General features: G+C 35.8%; 1 protein-coding gene across 1 annotated transcript; it reads right to left on the bottom strand.

The window, feature by feature from the left end:
* Positions 1 to 3,089: 3,089 nt before the first annotated feature.
* LOC122835565 (mucin-2-like) lies at positions 3,090 to 22,735 on the bottom strand. The gene is made up of 47 exons (XM_044124724.1): positions 22,634 to 22,735; positions 22,173 to 22,428; positions 21,957 to 22,074; positions 21,538 to 21,628; positions 21,318 to 21,445; positions 21,019 to 21,235; positions 20,730 to 20,855; positions 20,534 to 20,648; positions 19,654 to 19,804; positions 19,451 to 19,558; positions 19,294 to 19,363; positions 19,057 to 19,194; positions 18,303 to 18,467; positions 18,032 to 18,126; positions 17,827 to 17,950; positions 17,478 to 17,733; positions 17,313 to 17,365; positions 17,110 to 17,213; positions 16,173 to 16,327; positions 15,920 to 16,058; positions 14,852 to 14,962; positions 14,585 to 14,764; positions 14,115 to 14,354; positions 13,876 to 14,032; positions 13,423 to 13,542; positions 13,176 to 13,301; positions 11,607 to 12,605; positions 10,496 to 11,261; positions 10,157 to 10,256; positions 9,491 to 9,718; positions 9,170 to 9,344; positions 8,570 to 8,817; positions 7,695 to 7,884; positions 7,391 to 7,589; positions 7,128 to 7,303; positions 6,934 to 7,003; positions 6,242 to 6,342; positions 5,484 to 5,515; positions 5,223 to 5,400; positions 5,028 to 5,132; positions 4,886 to 4,926; positions 4,657 to 4,776; positions 4,083 to 4,181; positions 3,867 to 3,995; positions 3,736 to 3,775; positions 3,529 to 3,646; positions 3,090 to 3,424 (listed from the first exon to the last, which is right to left on the bottom strand). The coding sequence occupies exons 1-47, from the start codon at positions 22,695 to 22,697 to the stop codon at positions 3,214 to 3,216; spliced, it is 7,932 nt and encodes a 2,643-aa protein (XP_043980659.1). The 5' UTR covers positions 22,698 to 22,735; the 3' UTR covers positions 3,090 to 3,213.
* Positions 22,736 to 23,408: the final 673 nt, after the last annotated feature.

Here is a 23,408-nt window from a genome sequence, read left to right as displayed (position 1 = left end):
CCCTCTCAGAAATATCATCAAACGCCGTTCCTGAGAGAAAAACATTGTGTGAAGGTGAATTAACAGTGGCAGAATACATATTTTAAATGTAAAGAGAACTAACCAGGAGGACAAAAGCAGCCGTCTATTTTGTGGTCCTTATATACTAATCCTGTCTCCTCTTGTTTCCTCATGCAAGGAAAAGCACTTTCTTCAAACCTCATGTTATAGGGGCACTGTTAACCTGTGAAAATAAATGGTGGAATTAAAAAAAGGGCAGTGGTAATTTATCCATGTTATGAGACAGTAAATAAAACAAGGAAATGACTTTTGACATTCAAATCTCAGACTGCTCCTATTACTAAATTACAATTCAGTTATCATTTATCAGTCTCAATTAAAATATTGCACTTTGCTAAATATTAAGAAATGCACCAACATTTCTTAATACAATGCACCAATCAGTTTAACCACTTAAAAACTAGTGTATGAAATGTTTTTATTTAAAGCTAAACATTATTCTCTGGCCTGTGTTTTTTTTTTTCAGAAATATGCCTGATGTGTTATTTCATTCATTGGATTGTTAAGCTGGTTATTTCTATTTTAAAAAAAATTTCATAAAAAGACACTAAATAGAGTTCAACATAACACATACCACACAATACAATTGAGATCTCCAGTTGGGTGGTTGTCCTCCTGAGTGGGAACACTGACGAGAAAACCAGACATTGCCGCATACACAGGAGTCACTGGTATTGGTATTGTCATTACAGGCACACATGTCTATGACACATGCATGAATATAAGCTTCAGGGTCAATTTGTTTATTGCATGAACTCCAGGATTCAGAGAGAAATCCTTTTTCATAGATGGTTTGCTGGTTTGGTAAAAAAGAAAAAAAACAGGAAAACAATACATTGCTAGACGTCCATGATTCATCTTCGCCTTCATGGGGGTCTTCACAGTCATCATTTGGTAGATTAATTTTATGGCTATTTCCAAACTCAATGGGGCTGATTTTAAAACCTGATCATGATGATAAAGTAAGACAATAATATAAAACCTAAATATGATCATTAACAGATTATTCTCCTGCAAAATCTACATTGCGGGAGAATAATTTTTTTAATTTTTTAATATTATTTACATATATTTGGCAAACAGCATCTGTTATTGTGTCTCTGCTTCCTGCTTGCCTAAGTGACCATAGTCATTTTTGAATGCCAGTTTTTACATGCCAAGATATTGTCATGCTAATATCTGTTTTATCCCTAGTATTTTGTGGTGCATTTGCATCCAAAAAACTTCAAATATCTCACAAATGAGATATTAACATTCATGGAAAAACCTTACAAAAACCTTATATGGCAGCAAAAAAAACGTTCACTATTCAAAATACTCCATGAGGAGACACATTATTGCAAGGAAATGCAAAACCGTGTGTGAGGGAATACAGAACCTTGGTAAAGTACCACAAATGTATTACAGAGAAATGCAATACTTGTGTGAGGCAAAGAAAGAAATCCACCCATGTTCCTTACGGGGCTCCATAATAACCACAGGGTGTGTTAGAGAATTTTCGGTATTATCATTTTGTTATTACTTTAGTTCAAATTCAGTCTGTTTAAAGTGTTCTCTTCCTTGTCTGTTTATCTTCTGACCTGGAGGTCAGGATTGTCTGTTTATCTAAACCGTTAAATTCTGTGTTCTCAGACCCTAAATTCTTAGCAACCAGAATGCCCTCTAAACTGCCTGTGAGCAGTCGTATTTTGTTTTGTTAACAGCTTGACCGAGATTTGAACCGGGCTCAGATCGTAGATTAGTTATCACACCTGGAAATGGGTTACTGGCTGTTTAGGTTACATGTTTTATGACCTCTGTTGTTTTTACTAACTGCCCCTTGGCTGTTTTTCTTTGACAATAAAACAGGGGCTTGCGTGAAAGGAGATCAGAACTCTCTGTGAACAGCTTGGAGAAGCTGATATCGGAGACTTCTCCTTTTGCAAAAGCTTTGTCATAAAATTCATATATACGTTGTCTGTGGTTCTTTTTTATTTAGGTTCAAAGAAAAGTACCTATCAGGGTGAGTCAAGTGCCAATCATCTGGGTTGTGTGAAGAATAAGAGTGGGGCAGTGTATTTGTTGTGCAGTGTGATGTGCTTGTGACAGTCTAATTAACTTCTGCACCTTACTTTCTTTCTTCAGTAGGGTAAATTACCTTCTCCTAGACCTAGACTAATAAGTAACACAACTTTATATCATGTACTCTGGACTGATTTGTTATAAGAGTATTAAAAACAAACCACAGAAGAGAAGAGAGAGCCTGACCTGAACATTAAGCAAACAATTTCAGATCAAGCAGAAGACTTAAACTCTGATTTGTGTTTGTGAAGCAATTATGGCAATTATTGTTCAGAAATAATGAATAGTACTTTTTCTAATAAATAAGAATGGCAAGTAATAACTGTGAAATAACTGGCCAAAGAATGATAATAAAAGACAGACTTGATTTCACTTGCGTCTTTTTATTCAGTCAGCTGACAAATGAACTCCACAATATCAGTTATTTTGTGAGAGTTTAATGATTAATTAAATGATTCTTGGAGATAAATCTGCATTTGAAGATGGTGTGTTTTCATATACCAGAGTAACAGAGTGGTTGTTGTCGCGTCTCTCCTTACATAATCTTTTCACACATACACCCTGATCTCTTGAAGTTTTATTTTGAAAGAGAAACGGGGAAAATCTTGTTTGTCATGGATTGGTCTTTGTGGGCAATCAGAATTCCTAGTATATATGAACTGGTAAAGAGGTCAGGTCCCTCAGAATTGACTAATGAAATTTGATGACAGAATGAATCATCAGATTGTATCTCTTATATATGTTTAATATCTATTTATCCATGCTTATACTTGCAGGGCTGTAAAGGGTCAATGTTTTATATAGATAAGGATATTTTTATTGTTCATAGAACAACTGAAGTTATTATTCTGAAATTGTAAATATTCAAACATTTCATTATCATTAAAATATACAAGGACGTAGGGAATGTGTGATGACTGTCACAATCAAAGTAACTAAAGACAGGACACTGAAACTTAGATGCATGCTTTTATTTAATCAACTGATAAATGAACTCCACAAAGTATGCTATACCTTATTAGAGATTTAATGATTAATTAAATGATTCTTGGAGATACATTTGTATCCCACATGTGAGGACAGAGGATTGGGTCACTGCAGTGTGAAGCGTCGCTTTCTGCGAACGTGCAGTGCAGCAGGTGTGGTGCACTCTGTGTGACCACAGCCACACTCCTCCACATGCACATAAGTGAACTGGGCGTGCCCACCACTTTTACAGTCCAGCGTAACAGTGCGGTTGCTGGTGCGTCTCTCCTTACAGCAGGAGCAGGAATGCTCCATAGCACCTGCTGCTTCAGAGTATCTGAAAGAATCAGGGACAGAAAAAATCAGCACATTTGGTACTTCACAACTGCTTAATAAATGATTTCCAGAGGATGACAAAATTAAAAGTTATGTCATACTTACTTGGTGAAAGTGTCGCATGATCCTTCACATGACGGCATAATCAACTCAGACTGACAGCCATTGTGGTTGACAGGAGTCGTCTGGTTAACCAGTCTGCAGGCCTTTTCCTTTTCCACACCTTTTTAAATGTGAGAGGAGAAAAAAATGTCAGTTTTTCTTCTTATTTCAGTATCTTTAACTACGGAAACAAAATTACGTTTCACTCACAGATTTTGCAGCAACCATTTGCTGCCGTCTGAATTGTGTCCTGAATAGAGCAGGAAATAAAACAACAAAAAGTTAGAATTTTTATTCATATATGATCCAATGTAGATTTATGCATTAAACCAAACACTTACATCCTTGCAGTTTCTCTCTTGGAATACTGGGCAAATGATTTGTTTATTGGTGACTGTAAAAGTCTCACCATTCTTAACACAAGTCTTACTTTCACACTTATTTTCTGGTGGTGACCAGGTTTCTCCTTCCTGAAAATTAGCACACAGATAACAATACACATGGGTGTTTCAGACTTATTGAAATTAATGCAAATTAACAGTGATGTTTCAGTTTACCTTTAAGAGTGTCTCATTGCCATTAACAGTGAACACACACCGGGTCTGCACACACGTCCCACAGCACTCATCTGAATTGGTTTTTACATATTCGAATCCCTGAAATAAGAAGCTAATTCAGTTAAATCAAAGGTCAGATTAAAATACAGTTTATGTTGCTAAAAGTTGTTTTTTTTTACATAAATAAAACAGGATTTTACAACGTAAGTAGTCAAACAGATGTAAAAAACTAGATTTTCATCTGCTACAGTGGGGAATCTTAAGACATTTAAAACTGCATATTTTCATCGCTGTTTTAAACCTTTCTGTTAATCTGTTCTGTTAGTGGAGAATATTTTTTTCCAATTTGTTCTGAAATGGCAACTGTAGTATCGTAATTATGTTGTCTTGCTGTGATTCAGGTAGGCATGTATGTTGATGCAATAACATTGATTGCAGTAAAACCCTAATATATGCAATTCTTTTCATTCCTAACTGGCCCGTTAAAAAATGAAGGGTCAGATGAGTATGTATGCATGCATTTATGCATGTATGCATACATACATTGTCATACAAGTTACATTGTCTTCCTCACCCTCCTGCATGTTTCTTCACACTGTTGCTTCTTGCACTTTATTTCCATCAGGCCACCAGAAGAAGAGCTTGAGGAACAGATGCAGTTCTCACATTTTTGGCCAGGAACAGAAGAACCAGGCTGAGAAATCCACATAAATTCATTGTTAGCCTGAACATTTTAGTCTAACAATGACTAAATATTAAAAGGTACATATTTATCTTCTCAATACATTTCATATATCCCTTACCTGATATTCAACAGAATTTAGCACACAGACTTTTTTGGGTTCTAGGAAAGAAAGTTGACATTTACGTACAAACAAAGATCACTCAAAATGGTTCTTTATCCATTGGGCCTCATGTATGTACAAACTGATTTTATAGACTCACCACATGTACGTTCTGGACAGCATTTTCCCTCTGGAACACTGATGTTTGGCATAAAGCCAACGTTGCAGTTCATGTCGATGTCCGGACAAGCGTGGCTCTGACATTCTGTTAACACAAAGAAGCAGAACTCAGTTTATTACTAATCTAAACACTAACGAGCAGCAAACAGTAATCAGCATTATTGTTGTGTCTTACGGCAAACATGGACATTGCAGCAGGGATTTGATGGATCAGTTTGATTGACAAGAACATATCCTGGACCCATGCATTTTGGTAAAGCAGTGGGTGGGCACGTCTTAGGCGTACAGATCACAGTTTTGGTGGACCTGTCACACACACAGGTCTGACATTTGTATTCAAATGTCTCGTTGAACTGAAAAAGAAAATAACGTTGGCTTAAATGTACCGTGTAAAAAACAAGTAGAGAACAGTACATGAAAATCAAGTGTGGCTCACCTCACGGGGCTTCCCATTGGGATCAAGACACCCTGATTGAAAAGCACAAACATATTTATATGAGCCTCTCATATAAATATGAGGGGCTATTCTCATGCCAAATAGCTTAGTGAAATAAGTTACTTTTAATTTGGGTTCAACTATTTCATACTCTTTTTCTTATATAATCACTGCAAATATATATATATATATATATATATATATATATATATATATATATATATATATATATATATATATATATATATATATATATATATATATACTTAAAGAAACTGGTTTTGATTTATAGTTTCATAAATAGCAAACAAATACACTATTGCTTCATGTTCATTTCTTGTATGTCCTAAAATGTTTCAAGGAAAGACACAATCCCCAAGAAGTACTCTCTGACAGATAGTTGAAAATGCTGTAAGCAAACCGTATATCAGAGATCTTTCGATGGGAAGAGGAAACCTGAATGGTGTTTAAGCAGGTGTACTATCCGTTTTCACTCTTTTTGGCTGCGTTGTCTAATTTTAGATAAAACACTGGTTCATTCAAAAACAAACCAAGCTTCATTACTCTAATAACTATGGAAGCAGTATTTGTAATATCACCAAAATATTTTGAATGCAGAAATTTGAACATTTGACTAACAGCCTCTGAATGTAGACTCTTGTTAAACTCAAAGACAGCTAGAGGAGCAAATGAGAGGAACCAAAGATGTTGAATCTTAATAATGAAACAGATGTTCAGAATTGTTCTTACATACTTACCACAACTTTTAACGCAAATATTTGATTCTTTGCTGAACAGTTTCATTCCTTCAGGACAATAGCAGCCCTCAGTAGTGTAGTTCATGACTGGATCGTTAGGACTGCAAGATTTATGATATATGAAAAACATCATGTGTTTTGTTGTTAAAATCGTTATTTATGTTGCATTTGATCTTTGCATTTCATGCCAAGGGAAATATAATCACATTTTAAACATTGTTAATTATAAATGAATATTTTTGAGACATGATAATAACAGTGAAATCTAGTGACCATACAAATTACAGAAGGTGTAAAGTAAAAGCAAAGGCATGATTTAGATCTAATCTGAACGGGACCAAGAATTTATATCTGGGAAATATTTTTAAAATCTCCCAGTGGAAAATAATGGAATCTACAATTATTTTTAATAATAATAAATCTACCTAATGTGTTTTGCTAGTAAATTGAGTTCCTGAGTTAAAGGAGCTTACATTAATATTCTAATTTATTGAATGTGACAGTTTTTCATCCTTTAATAAAGATCTCCTGAGTTTGTCTCAAACTAATTTTGATTTAAAGGGGGTCATTGTGGTATAACTGAGTTGCTTTAACTGTTTATTTACTTTTCCTATGTTTCTTTTTCCCATTTGCTAATTAATTGTGTGCTAAAACAAACAACAAAAAAACAAGAACTTTTTATTAGAACTCACTTGTCCTCACAGCTTGGTTGCTCTGCAGGTCCACAGGATCTATAAATTTTGCCTGATGGACAGTTGTTGGCTATTGGTAAAAAGCAAACAAAAACAACAGAAAAAATATGAAAACAAAATTTCAAATTCCAGTGCTAGGAAATAATAACTAAATACAATGTGTTTTTTTTATTTGTTGAGGAAAAAAATTGTACCACATATATTAGTGTACTTCCTCCAGTCAATACAAATTCCAATCTCAGCGCAAGCAGCAGCATAAGTCTCCAAACTTGTGCACTCCACTGCCCGGTTGTGAACATAGCAGCTATCAAAAACGCATCCTTTGTAGAAATTGACTGGAGAGATCTGGGAATGGCATTGAGCAAAGGCACTAAAGTGGAAAATGAAAATTCATTAGAAAAAATACTTTTTAAAAAGCTGAAGAACATGATACAAATTAAGATGATTTGTAAAATACCCTGAGGGGTCCTTAAGCAGTTCACAAACAGAATCTGGATTTGGTGTGCATGGTTTCTGGGGAGGATTACGTTTAGGTATGCAGCCAGCTTTTCCCTCATCTTTCTTCACAAGCCAGTCGTCAGCCATCACACCGCAATTTTCTGCTACTTTACCGCTAGGCAATCTGCAGTCATCATCTTGATTGTTGGAGCAAGTTCCTATCAAAAATGTTCTAGTGTCATTTTCTCCATTCAAACTGAAAGCTGTATACAGATGCTATCTGTATATCTGTGTACAAATTCATTCTGAGAGGACATTCTTACCACAATGACCCTGTGTGTTTCCTCCAAAGTAATTATATGGAAGATTGATACTGAAGCCAGTTCTTCCAAATTTAACAACCACCTTTAGACGTAGGATCTCTAACACCAAGTTAACGTTATTGCTCATCACCTTAATACCATCTTTCCAATAAGGGAGCCTTAGATTTTCTACATCTTCATTTTTAAATGCCTGAAAAAAGCAGAAGTACAGATAGTAAAAATATGAAGTATGAAGCTAATATTTTGATTGTATGTTAGTGATAATAGCATGTAATTTGTATATGCATACAATAAAATCAAAATAAATTAGTCTATAAATTTATATTTATATGTTTATTTTCATATAGGTTTCCTCCTCTTATGTGCAAATAAAGCTTGTTTTAATATTCACTGATGGCTTGCAAAAACTGACTTTGTCCCAACCTAATTTAGATATTGAAGGAATAACTGTGATATTGCAGGGCATTTCCACAGAGTGGACCTATTGTAAAAGCAAATAAACCTTCACAAAAAATTCTTAGACTTGCAAAACATACAGTAGTTATAGTTTTGTAAAATTCTAAATGTTTGATTTCTTTTCCAAAGAGCCTAGGCAGACTCAGAGAACTTCAAAAACATATAGAAATATCAGATTGTTTTTTTTCTTAATAATAAGTCATACGCTCATCCACAATTGCTCCCCATTCAGACATCTCAAAACAATTATTATAATAGGCTTTTTCACAAAATATTCCAGATATTTATTCAAGCGTGTTCAACATATATTCCTTGTGTCATTTCATGTACCTTCTGAGAAAAACTTTAATGTGTTAAATACTTTACCCACCATGTATATGTAGTTTAAAAGCTATTGTTCAAAGTTCATCAGGTATTACCTTCAAATTAGGTGTTCCGCCAAGATTAAAGTTGATCAGTTTGATACTTTGTGCTCCATAATTTACAATTAAAGCTCGAGGACAGGAAACATCTTCAGTAGGGTCACAATGGACATTTTCAATTAAAATTTCTAAGCCATGCATTGGTGTAATTTCTTTCATCAAATAATAGGTACAGTTTCCTTGGTAACTGTAGTATTTGCCATCAAAAGTAATGTAATGAGGATCTCCCCAGCCTTCGCATTCACCTACAATTACAGAAAAATGGAAATACTTAATAAAAACAAAAAATTATCCACTAAACAGTCTCAATAATATGATTCTCTGCATGAGTACAATTAGGTTCTTCATTTGCCACACCACTTCACACAAGTTAAGGTACTAGAAAAAGCCCATTGGCAATAAATGTTTTCATCCTTACATGGAAGCTCTTTATGAAACAAATACATTTAAAGCCCAGGGCTGTTATAGATTAATTGTTGCTATTTATACTTTTAAGTACATGGATATTTTCTTGGATGACAAAAATAACTTAATGTATCAGTGAGCATAATGTTTAGCTGTTTATAAATTTCTTAGTTATTTAAATAGAAAACTTACAGTCACATTCATAATGTTGGCAGCAATGATAATCATCGTATACAAGAACAGGGTCTTTCCCATTGGCACAGGTTATGGGCTTTATAGATGGGCATTCATATGGAACTATTTCAATGTTATTGCCTCCAATACATCTTGCCATGGTGCAGTTGCAAACATAAAACGTCTCATTTTGCTGTAGACAAGAAAAAAAGAGAACCAGTGATAGAATGGCAACAGAAATAGCAAGAAAACAATATTAAGAATGCCACAAAAATAAATACATAATTATAGGCCCCCCCAAAAAAATTAATTCAAGGGGTTTTAAGTGATGCAACTCACCTGCACACCCCACTGTGGACATGTGGTGGGTGTAGTTACAGTTGATTCGGTGGTTGTTGGTGTAGTTGTGGTGGTTGGTGTGGTAGTTGTCGATATAGTGGTTATAGTTGTAGTTGGTGTTTCAGTTGATTCTGTGGTTGTGGGTGTAGTTGTTGTGGTAGTTGTGGTTGTAGTGGCTGTAGTTGGTGTTTCAGTTGTAGTTTCAGTTGTTGTTGATTCTGTGGTTGTGGGTGTAGTTGTTGTGGTTGTTGTGGTAGTTGTGGTTGAAGTGGTTGTAGTTGGTGTTTCAGTTGTTGTTTCAGTTGTTGTTGATTCTGTGGTTGTGGGTGTAGTTGTTGTGGTAGTTGTAGTTGAAGTGGTTGTAGTTGGTGTTTCAGTTGTTGTTGATTCTGTGGTTGTGGGTGTAGTTGTTGTGGTTGTTGTGGTAGTTGTGGTTGAAGTGGTTGTAGTTGGTGTTTCAGTTGTTGTTGATTCTGTGGTTGTGGGTGTAGTTGTTGTGGTTGTTGTGGTAGTTGTGGTTGAAGTGGTTGTAGTTGGTGTTTCAGTTGTTGTTTCAGTTGTTGTTGATTCTGTGGTTGTGGGTGTAGTTGTTGTGGTAGTTGTAGTTGAAGTGGTTGTAGTTGGTGTTTCAGTTGTTGTTGATTCTGTGGTTGTGGGTGTAGTTGTTGTGGTTGTTGTGGTAGTTGTGGTTGAAGTGGTTGTAGTTGAAGTGGTTGTAGTTGGTGTTTCAGTTGTTGTTGATTCTGTGGTTGTGGGTGTAGTTGTTGTGGTTGTTGTGGTAGTTGTGGTTGAAGTGGTTGTAGTTGGTGTTTCAGTTGTTGTTGATTCTGTGGTTGTGTAGTTGTTGTGGTTGTTGTGGTAGTTGTGGTTGAAGTGGTTGTAGTTGAAGTGGTTGTAGTTGGTGTTTCAGTTGTTGTTGATTCTGTGGTTGTGGGTGTAGTTGTTGTGGTTGTTGTGGTAGTTGTGGTTGAAGTGGTTGTAGTTGGTGTTTCAGTTGTTGTTGATTCTGTGGTTGTGGGTGTAGTTGTTGTGGTTGTTGTGGTAGTTGTGGTTGAAGTGGTTGTAGTTGGTGTTTCAGTTGTTGTTTCAGTTGTTGTTGATTCTGTGGTTGTGGGTGTAGTTGTTGTGGTAGTTGTAGTTGAAGTGGTTGTAGTTGGTGTTTCAGTTGTTGTTGATTCTGTGGTTGTGGGTGTAGTTGTTGTGGTTGTTGTGGTAGTTGTGGTTGAAGTGGTTGTAGTTGGTGTTTCAGTTGTTGTTTCAGTTGTTGTTGATTCTGTGGTTGTGGGTGTAGTTGTTGTGGTTGTTGTGGTTGAAGTGGTTGTAGTTGGTGTTTCAGTTGTTGTTGATTCTGTGGTTGTGGGTGTAGTTGTTGTGGTTGTTGTGGTAGTTGTGGTTGAAGTGGTTGTAGTTGGTGTTTCAGTTGTTGTTGATTCTGTGGTTGTGGGTGTAGTTGTTGTGGTTGTTGTGGTAGTTGTGGTTGAAGTGGTTGTAGTTGGTGTTTCAGTTGTTGTTGATTCTGTGGTTGTGGGTGTAGTTGTTGTGGTTGTTGTGGTAGTTGTGGTTGAAGTGGTTGTAGTTGGTGTTTCAGTTGTAGTTTCAGTTGTTGTTGATTCTGTGGTTGTGGGTGTAGTTGTTGTGGTTGTTGTGATAGTTGTGGTTGAAGTGATTGTAGTTGGTGTTTCAGTTGTTGTTGATTCTGTGGTTGTGGGTGTAGTTGTTGTGGTAGTTGTGGTTGAAGTGGTTGTAGTTGGTGTTTCAGTTGTTGTTGATTCTGTGGTTGTGGGTGTAGTTGTTGTGGTAGTTGTAGTTGAAGTGGTTGTAGTTGGTGTTTCAGTTGTTGTTGATTCTGTGGTTGTGGGTGTAGTTGTTGTGGTTGTTGTGGTAGTTGTGGTTGAAGTAGTTGTAGTTGGTGTTACAGTTGTTGTTTCAGTTGTTGATTCTGTGGTTGTGGGTGTAGTTGTTGTGGTTGTTGTGGTTGAAGTGGGTGTAGTTGGTGTTTCAGTTGTTGTTTCAGTTGTTGTTGATTCTGTGGTTGTGGGTGTAGTTGTTGTAGTTGTTGTGGTAGTTGTGGTTGAAGTGGTTGTAGTTGGTGTTTCAGTTGTTGTTGATTCTGTGGTTGTGGGGGTAGTTGTTGTGGTAGTTGTGGTGGTTGAAGTGGTTGTAGTTGGTGTTTCAGTTGTTGTTGTTGATTCTGTGGTTGTGGGTGTAGTTGGTGTGGTTGTTGTGGTAGTTGTGGTTGAAGTGGTGGTAGTTGGTGTTTCAGTTGTTGTTGATTCTGTGGTTGTGGGTGTAGTTGTTGTGGTAGTTGTGGTTGAAGTGGTTGTAGTTGGTGTTTCAGTTGTTGTTTCAGTTGTTGTTGATTCTGTGGTTGTGGTTGTAGTTGTTGTGGTTGTTGTGGTAGTTGTGGTTGTAGTGGTTGTAGTTGGTGTTTCAGTTGTAGTTTCAGTTGTTGTTGATTCTGTGGTTGTCGGTGTAGTTGTTGTGGTTGTTGTGGTAGTTGTGGTTGTAGTAGTTGTAGTTGGTGTTTCAGTTGTTGTTTCAGTTGTTGTTGATTCTGTGGTTGTGGGTGTAGTTGTTGTGGTTGTTGTGGTAGTTGTGGTTGAAGTGGTTGTAGTTGGTGTTTCAGTTGTTGTTGATTCTGTGGTTGTGGGTGTAGTTGTGGTGGTTGTAGTTGTGGTTGTACTGGTTGTAGTGGTACCTACACAACATACCCTTATCTCATAATCCAAACATTTTTTATGATATTTTTGGTCAACAGTTTTACAGACTAAACCTGTACTTACATTACAAGTAAGTCTCTGCTCATTTGACTTCACATACTCTGCAAAGTCCATCTTTGGGTTTTCAGCTGATCTACAATCAATTTTTTCAGGGTTGTCACACACCGATTTATTATGTTTTCTAATATTGTCATATGTTTCAAAGTCATTTTTATCATCACTTGGATTGTGTACATTATACCATTCTGACCACTCACATGGGGGTGGAGTGCTTGATGTGTATGTAGAAGTTATGGTTGTGGGTGTAGTTGTTGTGGTAGTAGTGGTTGAAGTGGTTGTTGTTGATTCTGTGGTTGTGGGTGTAGTTGTTGTGGTTGTTGTGGTAGTTGTGGTTGAAGTGGTTGTAGTTGGTGTTTCAGTTGTAGTTTCAGTTGTTGTTGATTCTGTGGTTGTGGGTGTAGTTGTTGTGGTTGTAGTGGTTGTTGTTGGTGTTTCAGTTGTTGTTTCAGTTGTTGTTGATTCTGTGGTTGTGGGTGTAGTTGTTGTGGTTGTTGTGGTAGTTGTGGTTGAAGTGGTTGTAGTTGGTGTTTCAGTTGTAGTTTCAGTTGTTGTTGATTCTGTGGTTGTGGGTGTAGTTGTTGTGGTTGTTGTGGTAGTTGTGGTTGAAGTGGTTGTAGTTGGTGTTTCAGTTGTAGTTTCAGTTGTTGTTGATTCTGTGGTTGTGGGTGTAGTTGTTGTGGTTGTTGTGGTAGTTGTGGTTGTAGTGGTTGTTGTTGGTGTTTCAGTTGTTGTTGATTCTGTGGTTGTGGGTGTAGTTGTTGTGGTAGTTGTGGTTGAAGTGGTTGTAGTTGGTGTTTCAGTTGTTGTTGATTCTGTGGTTGTGGGTGTAGTTGTTGTGGTTGTTGTGGTAGTTGTGGTTGTAGTGGTTGTTGTTGGTGTTTCAGTTGTTGTTTCAGTTGTTGTTGATTCTGTGGTTGTGGGTGTAGTTGTTGTGGTAGTTGTGGTTGTAGTGGTTGTAGTACATCCTTCCACACATCTGTTTTGTTTTTCATCAAATATTGGGACTTCCTCTGGGCAACTAGGATAACAACCTGTAAAAATGTATGCATGAAAATTGCAAGTGCATTGCACATAAGTGTCAATGTGAGCACTGCAAATAATTTTATTTTCATATTGTTTTCTAACTTCAAAATGCTTTAGTTCAGACCTTACCTTCAAATCTTTGACCAGAAAAGCTTGAACAATCCATATATGTCTTTGGAGTACTTGGATGGTAGTGCCATAAGCAATCATATTGTTCATTGTGGAAGTTGTAGAAATCACAGAAGACGGCTAAAAAGAAATTGTAGAAAAAATTTAATAAAGGAACAAAATTTCAGTTTGAAAATTGGTTTTGTTTTCAAATTATGCTATATCTAAAAAAATGCTATTTTTTACTTCTTTGAGTATTGTGTTCATGATGATAATAATTTGCATCAGAATCCTTTGTCCTCATAAACTATGGAAATTTACAGTCACAACAAATACATTCAATAAATGTAATAAATTAAACTCATTGTATAAGTTAACTACACACATACTAAAGTTTTATTTCAGCAAGTGGATTTCTTATTACAGAAAACCAGATTTTCATATAATAATACAGGAAGAAAATTATTAACTTACGACAGATTTCTGGAGTTCTCCATGAAATGGCAACACCAGCATCATTGCAAGCTTGAGCATAAGCTGCAACAGCTGAACAGAAACACTCACAGTCTCCTCCAGTGTCACAAGCACATGAGTCTTTCACACAGTTTTCATAGAACGGTTGGGGCTCTACCTGTTTTGGCATTGAAAATGTTATTTTTTTCTCTAATACTTCATGTGTAATATTTTCATTGCTAAAACAACCATTGCACTACCTTGGAGTGGCATTCTTTGAATGTGTCTGCATTTATGATTTTGCACTTCATTTTTGCCCAGTGGTCTCGATGAGGTGTTTTTTCACAAGCATCAATAACCTTATCCACATTTGAGCAAGAGCTGTCCCCTTTCCAGCTGTTTGCAAACTCTAATGGGCTGCTCACTACCAACCCACTCCGGGTTGTGAAGTCGTTCTCTCCATTACCATCAACGTTTCCACACAAGCCACACACTTCACCCTGCATAAATATAAACAAGTCAGTCATTGGCACATTTTATACCATGTAGAGAGACACATTTTACTGAGATTGTATCTATCATTTTTAGTCAGCATTTAGAAAAAGCATATTACCAATTCTATATTGTAGTGGAACTAAGAAATGTTTGTATTCTGTGGATGGCTGAAGGTTGGAGTTAGTTGAAAAGAAAATATATATCTCTTACCCAGAAACCAATTATTGTGACTTACCTCGTAAGATGGTTCCAGTGTTATTACAAAATATGTTTTGCGATCCCAAGTCACTCTTAGACCAATGCTGGAATGTACTATAACATAGAAGCCTCGATTTGTTATTTCATATGGTATTTCGGTGCCATTTTCTAAAACTATCTCTTTAAAAGTGCCATCTGAGAGGATGATCACATGTTTCTGAAATATAGAGAAGATTTCACTCTTTGTAAATCATGAACACCATTCTAACACAATATGCATTATTATTTGAGTTCCTTGCCTTACCCCTAGCTGAATCCTGACAGTTTTAGAACATGTTGTCCCCGATGATCCACATGGTTCATCTTCTGTGATGACTTCAATTTCATCCTCTACTGTTTTATTAGAACATTTGTTCTAAACAAATACATTTTAAAAATTGGTTCCATTAGTACTGACAAATTATACATTATGAACTTCTAGAAAGTATTCTTGCTTTGAAAGCAAGGGCATCCTTTGCATTAGTTTGTCTGACAGAGTAGAACATATGTTTGGACCTTACTGTCAATAAATATTCTTTAATGTAAAGAATATTTATGCTTCAGGAATTCCTAGCATTTACCCTTTGGAAAAATCTAACATGGTCACACAGGACTACTTTGTCCATATTCATTTGTTAATATGGACAAAGTAGTCAGTGTACTTCTCAAAAGTCCAGAATAATTATCTGATGGCATTATTTGCATTTTACCAAGTACTTTTTTCTGGTTGCTATATCTTTAGATAAATAGACTTAAGCTTCTATTTAGTGGGATTATTAACTTTGAACCTCAATTTTTGCATTGCAATGGCCTCAAGGAGTCAGTGAGGTTGCAGCATTTGTACAGTGCAAGGCAAAAACAATAATTTTTCATAACTGTTTCGTTACAACTGCAAACATCAATCTACTTTGATATGATTTTGTCTGATCGTCCACTGCAAACAAACAAGCTCATAATTGTGAAGTAAAAGTAAAAGTACATATTGCTGGTTGTATTTTGTGAATAACAATCTGAAGGGTGTTTTGTGCATATGTGTTTAGTGCCTTTACTTACATATCTCTAAAAGGGGAAAATAAATTACAATGACATTTGTAGTTGTAATCTGACAAAGATGTGAAAAAGCTTAGGGGGTGTGGTTACATTTGAAAAGCTATGTAGCTTTACATTCAAATTCCTATTGTGTTTTGTTATTGCACATTAGCCATTTCATAGAAAAAAAAGTTTTAATTGCTTTGAGGCAATACTTGTGTTATTTATATGGTAAATGTTTACATATTCTTTCTAATAAAACCACAGCTTTGAACAAATTTTAAGTGCTTTTGTATAAACTTACCTTGACAGCAACATAGGAACAGTCTCCTTGAAACTCATATAACTGCTTATCAAATGTTTTATGATGTCCACTTCCATATATAATGCAGCTCCGTGAGCAGTTGTTTGATGTACATTTCCACTTCCCACCTCTACAAATACTAAATGGGCAGGGTAGAAGCAAAACAAAATAAATGCATTATATTTAAAATTTAAATTTTCAACAAAATGTTTTTTAAATAATGCATCACAAACAGCATAACATTTCTTTTTACCAGTGGTTACAGTCTTGGTAAACTGTGACTCCAGGCTTATAGAATTGACCATTGTGTTTGCATGAACAATCCTCTGTCTTTTGCACACATGAGCCTTGACCATCATCAAACTGACCAGCAGGACACATGCAGCCAGACACACATTGTGATGCATCCTGGAAAGGAAATGTAGAGACATCGTGTAGATACACAGCAATTAGTCATTCTCAATTTTCATTGTAGGCATTATTTCATCAAATTAGCCTATCTCAATTAATATTCAATCAGATCTGCTCTCTCAAGTGGTAAACAATCTATCAATAACGACAACTATTCATGGGCCCACCAGTTTTGGCTATATGAAAGTATTGCTTGCGTTAGTTAAGAACTGAAGAAAAAAAAAGACATAAACTTTTTTTATGACTCAGGTTGTTTGTCTGATATAAAATGCATATGTTAATCTGAAATATTTAAAAGTATTATTTTGAATAATACTTCAAAATAAGAGCTTTTATCATGGATACATTAAAACATTTCTTTTACTGAGGGAAAGACTCAGTAAAAATTAGTCTTTCCCATGATGGTTTGCTGTCCCCATGAACTATCCCCAAGAAGTTTTATTTTTATAGATTTTTCTGGTAACATACAGTCAGCCTACTCATATCTATACCACAGAAAATCACCCATTTTTTCTAAAGGTTAACCTGTGCATAAAATGAATATTAGCAAAAAAAGTTTCTTCTGTTGTTTGATTGTTTCCTTCACAAAACAATCAGTCAAAGGCAGGCACTGGTCTATTGAGGCAAACTAGATGGAGAATTAACTTTAAAGTATTTCTACACTAAATTGTGTTAATAGATGCACTCAGAAATAGACAAATTAGCAAAGGGTTACTATTAATCCACATAAAAATAATCAGGAGATGATCTCATTAAAGATAAACAAGACAGCAACTCACACAAACATCATCATCCAGATTCAAACAACGTTTAACACAGTGTGATCTCTGGTTATCAGCCATCCCAGTGGAGCAGTTGAAGTACTCTTTTGGATAAGGACATTCTGTAAAGAGAAGAAATACTCTCAACATGCATAATGTTAATGTTAACGCAATATCAATGTTATAGGAAAGTAAACAAAATGAGAGCCCCAATTACCTACCTATGTTCTGCTTTTTCAAGGAATGGCAATGAAGCCTTCCATTGGCACACACACTTGGAAAAGAATCAAATTCATATTATGAAACAGAGATGCCGATCAAGTTACAACCATTTTATTCATGCTGGAAGAAAATATAACTGCTACTTAAGATTTCTTCTGACTCACCAGTGCTCAGATTTGATGTTGACAGACGTGCCTGCTTCAATGTAATCTTCATTATAGGAGCAAGAACATTCTTCTTTGGGTACACAAGTGTCTTTTTCATTCAGATAAAGACCATCAGGGCAGAAACAGCCAACCACTGGCAAGAAATGTGAAGTGCAGCTCTGCTGATCTGAGTTCAGTGAACTACAAGTCAGCTGGCACCTCCGATGATTGTAAGTGAAGATCTGAGTTGATGGACAGCTCTTTGTGTGTTTCTCTGTTATGTGAATAATATGGGAAAATTACCTAGCTGTTACAAGACTTACATATGACAGTTAATGTGTTGTCATGAAACTTAAAGACATATTACCACATTCGTTTCCAAAATCTGTCACAAACTTTCCCTTTGCTGCACAAGCTCGACCATAAGAGGTGAAGACGGCACATAAGCCGTCTTCGCTTTTCTCACAGCTGCAGGTGGAATAAAGGCAGCGCTGCAGAAAAAAGAACACTTTCAGAAAATTATAGTCCAATAAAACAGAATTAAAATCTGAAAGAAGAGGATGTTGTTGTACCTTGTAGTAATTGTCAGGATTCACCACTGAATGGCATTGTGCAAATGAACCAGTTGAATTTCTGAGCATTTCGCACCAGTGTCTGGCATAATTCTCTACAATTAAATGTAAAATTATTTTTACACTTCCAATAACCTGAAATATACTGAATACAAATTAAATATATTTACTCACAAAGCAACAAAAGCAAAGCTTTACTGTTAAATAGAATACTACAATGGATTTCATTTGATTGGAAAAAAATAACATTGTTAATTTTTTTTTTTTTTACCAGTTTCCACTCTGTCGAAACAGGGGTCTTCAAGCATTCTGCCTACGTCTGAGCATCCTTGATCGGCCTTCCAAGAATTACCAAAAGTTACAGCAGTTCCTTCTAGGATCCCTTGAGGAGTCATCATATCATCATTCAAAGCCATGTTGTAGTTTCCACATAAACCTGAGGAACATGTTCAGAACAACAAGTCACCAAAGTGTCCAAGCTCCAGCACATTTCCGTAATTTTTTTGTATCACCTCCTCTCTGGAATATTTTCTTTTATCTCAAATAAAACCCTGTTATCTAATTTTTTTTTCTTTTGACAGTACAGAAATGTCATATATATATATATATATATATAGATTGATAAAACAAAGTAACCACTAGCTCAATGGGAGACAATAAGGAAGGAAGAAAGGAGTGAAAGTAGATGTAGGGTGGAAGGACAAACCCAAGGAGCTAAGAATTAAACTATTGACACAATAAAGTAAACAAAGAAAGATAAAAGAAAGGATAGAGAGAAGAAATGAAGAAAGGACACAAGAAAAAAAAATTCTTTATAAAAGAATAGACTATTCTTTTATAAAGAATAGTCTAAGAGTACAAATATTTTTTCCATACTTTCCCACAATCTTTAAACACTAAAATTAAATGCTACTCTTTTCCATGCAGTTCCTGACTGCACAAGAACCCTGTGTGGTTTTGATTATCATACAATAAAATGGTCTATAAAGGAAGTTGGCTAAATTAAAGGAAAACATAAAACTCACCAAGTGTCTTTTCTTTGTAGCTGCTTTCCAGACTGATGTAGGCTTGCATAACAGGAACACGCTGGATCTGAATTTGAAGGCCAAACTTTGCTTTGACCATGATATGAAAGGATGAAGCATGAAATATTCTGATGTCCCCTGTAAATAATGTCAGAAAAGTCACCTGATGTTACACAAATAGAAACTCGTTTAATGAAAAAATGAGCTCAATTAAAACTTGCTTCTTGTCAGACCCACCTGAGTAATATGGCAAACTGATGTCCTCCTTATTCTGTTGAACTTTTCCCTCAGCTGTAAACATTAATACCTGTAGAAAGACAGAACCAATTATGAGTGATTTGTAGATATTAGTGTGAACTGAGAAAGTAAATACAAACATCTGTATTTTACTCACATTATCTACGTCCAGATGGATTTTAAGAGCTTTTAGACAAATAACATTTTTTTTTTCTCCGCATGGTCCCAACTGGGCCCGAATAGTAAAGTTTGGACTTAGTCCATCCTGAAATATAGAAAACATTTGAGCACAGGGAAATCTTCACTTTCATGTCTGCTTTGTATTATTTATCAGCAATTAGAAAATGACTCATTATTTACCTTGCTCTCCACCTTGGCCAGGGTGTAAACACAATCTCCATGAAAGATATAGGTTGCACCATCAAAAGTTGTGAAATGTACACCTTCCTCAACTGCACATGTAGCCGGGTTCTCGAAAGTCTCACACTCCCACTTCCCCTCTGAACAAGTACTGAAAAATACAAATCTGTTCATAAATCCTTGCAAAAGTATTAATACACATTTAATTTTTAAAGTATTTTATCAGAACTGTATGTGAGTTTTGTTTTGTATGTGACATTATTGTGAAGTGGAAGGAAATAATATAATATTTAAAAATGTTACTCAAGTAATAACCGCGAACGTATCATATTCCTAACTTTGTAGTGTTCACATAGAAAACCATTCACATAATAATGAATGCACAATTTACACTTTGAAGCATGATGGTGGCAGAGTCATGACATGGGCATGGAGATAAAACAAAGGGAAAGTGGATTATGCTAAATTTAGGGAAATCCTGAAAGAAAACATGTTAAAGGCTGCAGTAGAGTTAAGACTGAGCCCAGGTTCATCTTCTTGCAAACAACACTAAACAGAAAATTGATGTAGATGTTCTCCATCCCATCGGACCCAGCTTGAGCTACTGTGCAAAGAAAAGTGGGCATAGCTGTTAGACATGGATGTCAGACAAAAAGGGAACTGGATACAAATACATATCACACTTTTTAGATTTTTTGTGTAAATATTGTGAAGAATTTGATTGTTTTTCATCCACTATGACATTATTTTCCCTTTGTTGTATAAAATACAATAAAGGAAAGTGCTGGTAAAATCCCTGCGCTGTAACAAAAAAGATAAATTTATTGTCTTGACATTACAGAATGTCAAGAATACATTCTGTAAACATCTTGAAACATACCAGTTTGTTTTTTCATGACGGTAAACCTCTCCAGAGTTGTAGATATTGTCATGCTTGCACTGACACTCAGACAGAGGGATGCAGCCCCTCTCAGAAATATTATCAAACACCGTTCCTGAGAGAGAAAAATAGTTTCATTGTGTGAAAGTGAATTAACAGTGGCAGAATACACATTTTAAATGTAAAGAGAACTAACCAGGAGGACAAAAGCAGCCGTCTATTTTATGGTCCTCACACACTAATCTTGTGTCTTGATGTGTACATGTATCCATGCAAGGAAAAGCACTTTCTTCATACTTCATGTTGTAGGGACACTGTTTACCTGGGAAGATAAATGGTGCCATAAATAATTAGCAGTAGAAATTCATAAAATCATTTAGGCAAAATATCATGCAAGAATTATGTTAAATAACATTTTATGGCTCCAATAACCTCTTAAGCATTAAACTACAGTCATAAAAACAAAAAATAAACATGAATCATACCACAGAAATCAGGTCTCCTCCAGTTGGGTGGCTGTCCTCCTGCATGCGAACACTGACGAGAAAACTCAGACACTGTGCTGCAGACACAGGAGTCACTGGTACCGTTGTTACAGGCACACATGTCTTCCACACATGCCTTGATGAAAGCTTCAGCACTAATCAGGCTGGTGCATGAACTCCAGGAATCCCCGTCAAATATTTTTTCACAGATGGTTTGCTGTAGTGAGGAAAAATGATGAAAATCAAAGTCAGCATTTTCCTTAACATTTTTACTGGAAAAAACTGATTTATATACTTACAAATGCTTTGCATGAATCTGACACATTCGTCTTTGGGTTATCATCTTCCACATGAGGGTCTTTGCATTCATCGTTTGGCAGATGGACTCTGTGTTTGATTCCAAGCTCAATGGGAGTTATTTTAAAACCTGATCATGAAGATGAAGTAAAGAACATTAAAGATATGACTGATTTTATTTTATTTTCTAATACATTTCATACACTTCATTAAACTACATGCCATTATCCATGAACTCATTATAGACAGGAACGCCGTTGAAATCTCCACAAAGGCCACAAGTTTGGTTCTTGTATCTGTTTGAAACTTCCACCTGAAGCACAAAACAGAGAGGACCATGTTTCACATTTTTTTAGTTTATACCAGAAAGAAGAGGTCAGATTTTGTATGACTTTGATGTTATTCAACCATCAAGCCTTTATGTTTGCCAAGTTAAAAGATACATCATAAATAATTATTTTAAAAAGTTCCCTGTTTCCAACAATTGAATCGATCTCAGCAGACGTTAGCTAATGTATTATTAACTGTTTCATCTGACATGAAAATTAAATGTGCTTCTTTTTAGTCAGTCACATTTAGACTGTGTGATTAAGAGAGTTGTAAAAACTCTGACTTATAGGAGGGTAAAGGAAGATGTATACCATGACTGCATCTTCACGGTTCCACATAACTATAATGCCGACTTTGGTAGCTCGAAGCCTGATGTAAAATGTACTTTCTTCCACCTTTACTCCCGCACTATAGTGTGGCAGAGTGACTCTGATAAAAGAGAACAAAAGTGAGAAAATTTAAATGACAAACCCAATGCAAAAAATCTTGATTAGTGTATAGTTTTTGCATGTGTGTGTTTTACTTACGGATTGCCATTATCAGTGACCTCAGTCTCAGTTAGGTTGAATGTATTTGCAGAGATGGTGACCACAACATAACGTATTGTAATATTTCCATCATTTTCTCCTCTTCTAATGTGGACAGAAAACTTCGTCTCGGATTTCTGGCAGTCTTTGACCAAGTTGTACTCACACAAGCCAGAAAACTGGAACACTTCACCATCAAAGGTCTTAAAGTGCTGCTTGCCCCAAGTGCTGCAGATGTTGTTGACATGGTTGTCAGCTAGAACAGCAAAATTAAACAGCGAAAATATGAACAAAATATAATCTAGAAATCACACATTTATTACTTTATCTTTTTTACAAAATTATATTTAACCTCACAAACCTCTTGATTATCTTTCAAACCAGTAGAAATTACAATTTTGGCTGTAATGCCAAATATTTTCAATAGAACACATTTTTAGAATCTGAAATATTTTTCTTACCCTGCTCGGCTTGAGTAGCACCAGCAAAACTGAAGAAACACAACCACACCACAGTCCACTTCATGGTTGCTACAGTGGGCTTACTGACCCAAAGCAGATAAAAGTGAGGCTGACAGTCAAGGCTATACATATATATATACAAAAGCACTTTAGATTTCTGTGTAATAGATCCGCCTTTTGGTGTGGACTTGTCAATGACGTTCAACATTTCTCTAAATGCTGTACTGTATTTTCTTCATCAAGCATATCAGAAATTAAACAGGGAAGACACTTCTGGAGAGGACAAATAAGATAATGTAGTACAAATAAAATAATGTTTGATTTGCTCCACATTCATCATTTCCATGTTTACCCTTTCATAGAAGCAATTTATTGGTTGATTTGGCTATAATGTTTGTCCTAAATCGTTTAGCTATGACTAAGGTATTACACGTAAATTTTTTTTGTCATTAATTAGAAATGACAAAAAAAATTAATTGTTTTAAATGGTTACTGATTTTATGTCACTATGTTGAGTCTTGCTTATGGGTTAGGTTAACGCTAACTCACTAACAAATCAGAAAATATGCAAATATGGTAATTACCCAGAGATCAGAGTATTAAGAATAACTATTTTTATTAATAAGAACCACAAGCAGTAGGGATTTAGGTTTTTTCTCTGTTTTTGAGTTCTCTCTGTGTTTATTTTTCGAGTTCCTGTGTCCTCTGAGTCTCCGTGTTGTCCTGTCTCCCTTTGATTGTGTCCCAGGTGTGTCTCTTTTCCGTGATTACCCTC

This window comes from Gambusia affinis, linkage group LG08 (assembly GCF_019740435.1).
Source record: "Gambusia affinis linkage group LG08, SWU_Gaff_1.0, whole genome shotgun sequence".
Taxonomy (NCBI): domain Eukaryota; kingdom Metazoa; phylum Chordata; class Actinopteri; order Cyprinodontiformes; family Poeciliidae; genus Gambusia; species Gambusia affinis.
Note: the sequence above shows the minus strand (reverse complement) of the source record. Positions and strands in the feature narration are given on the sequence as shown.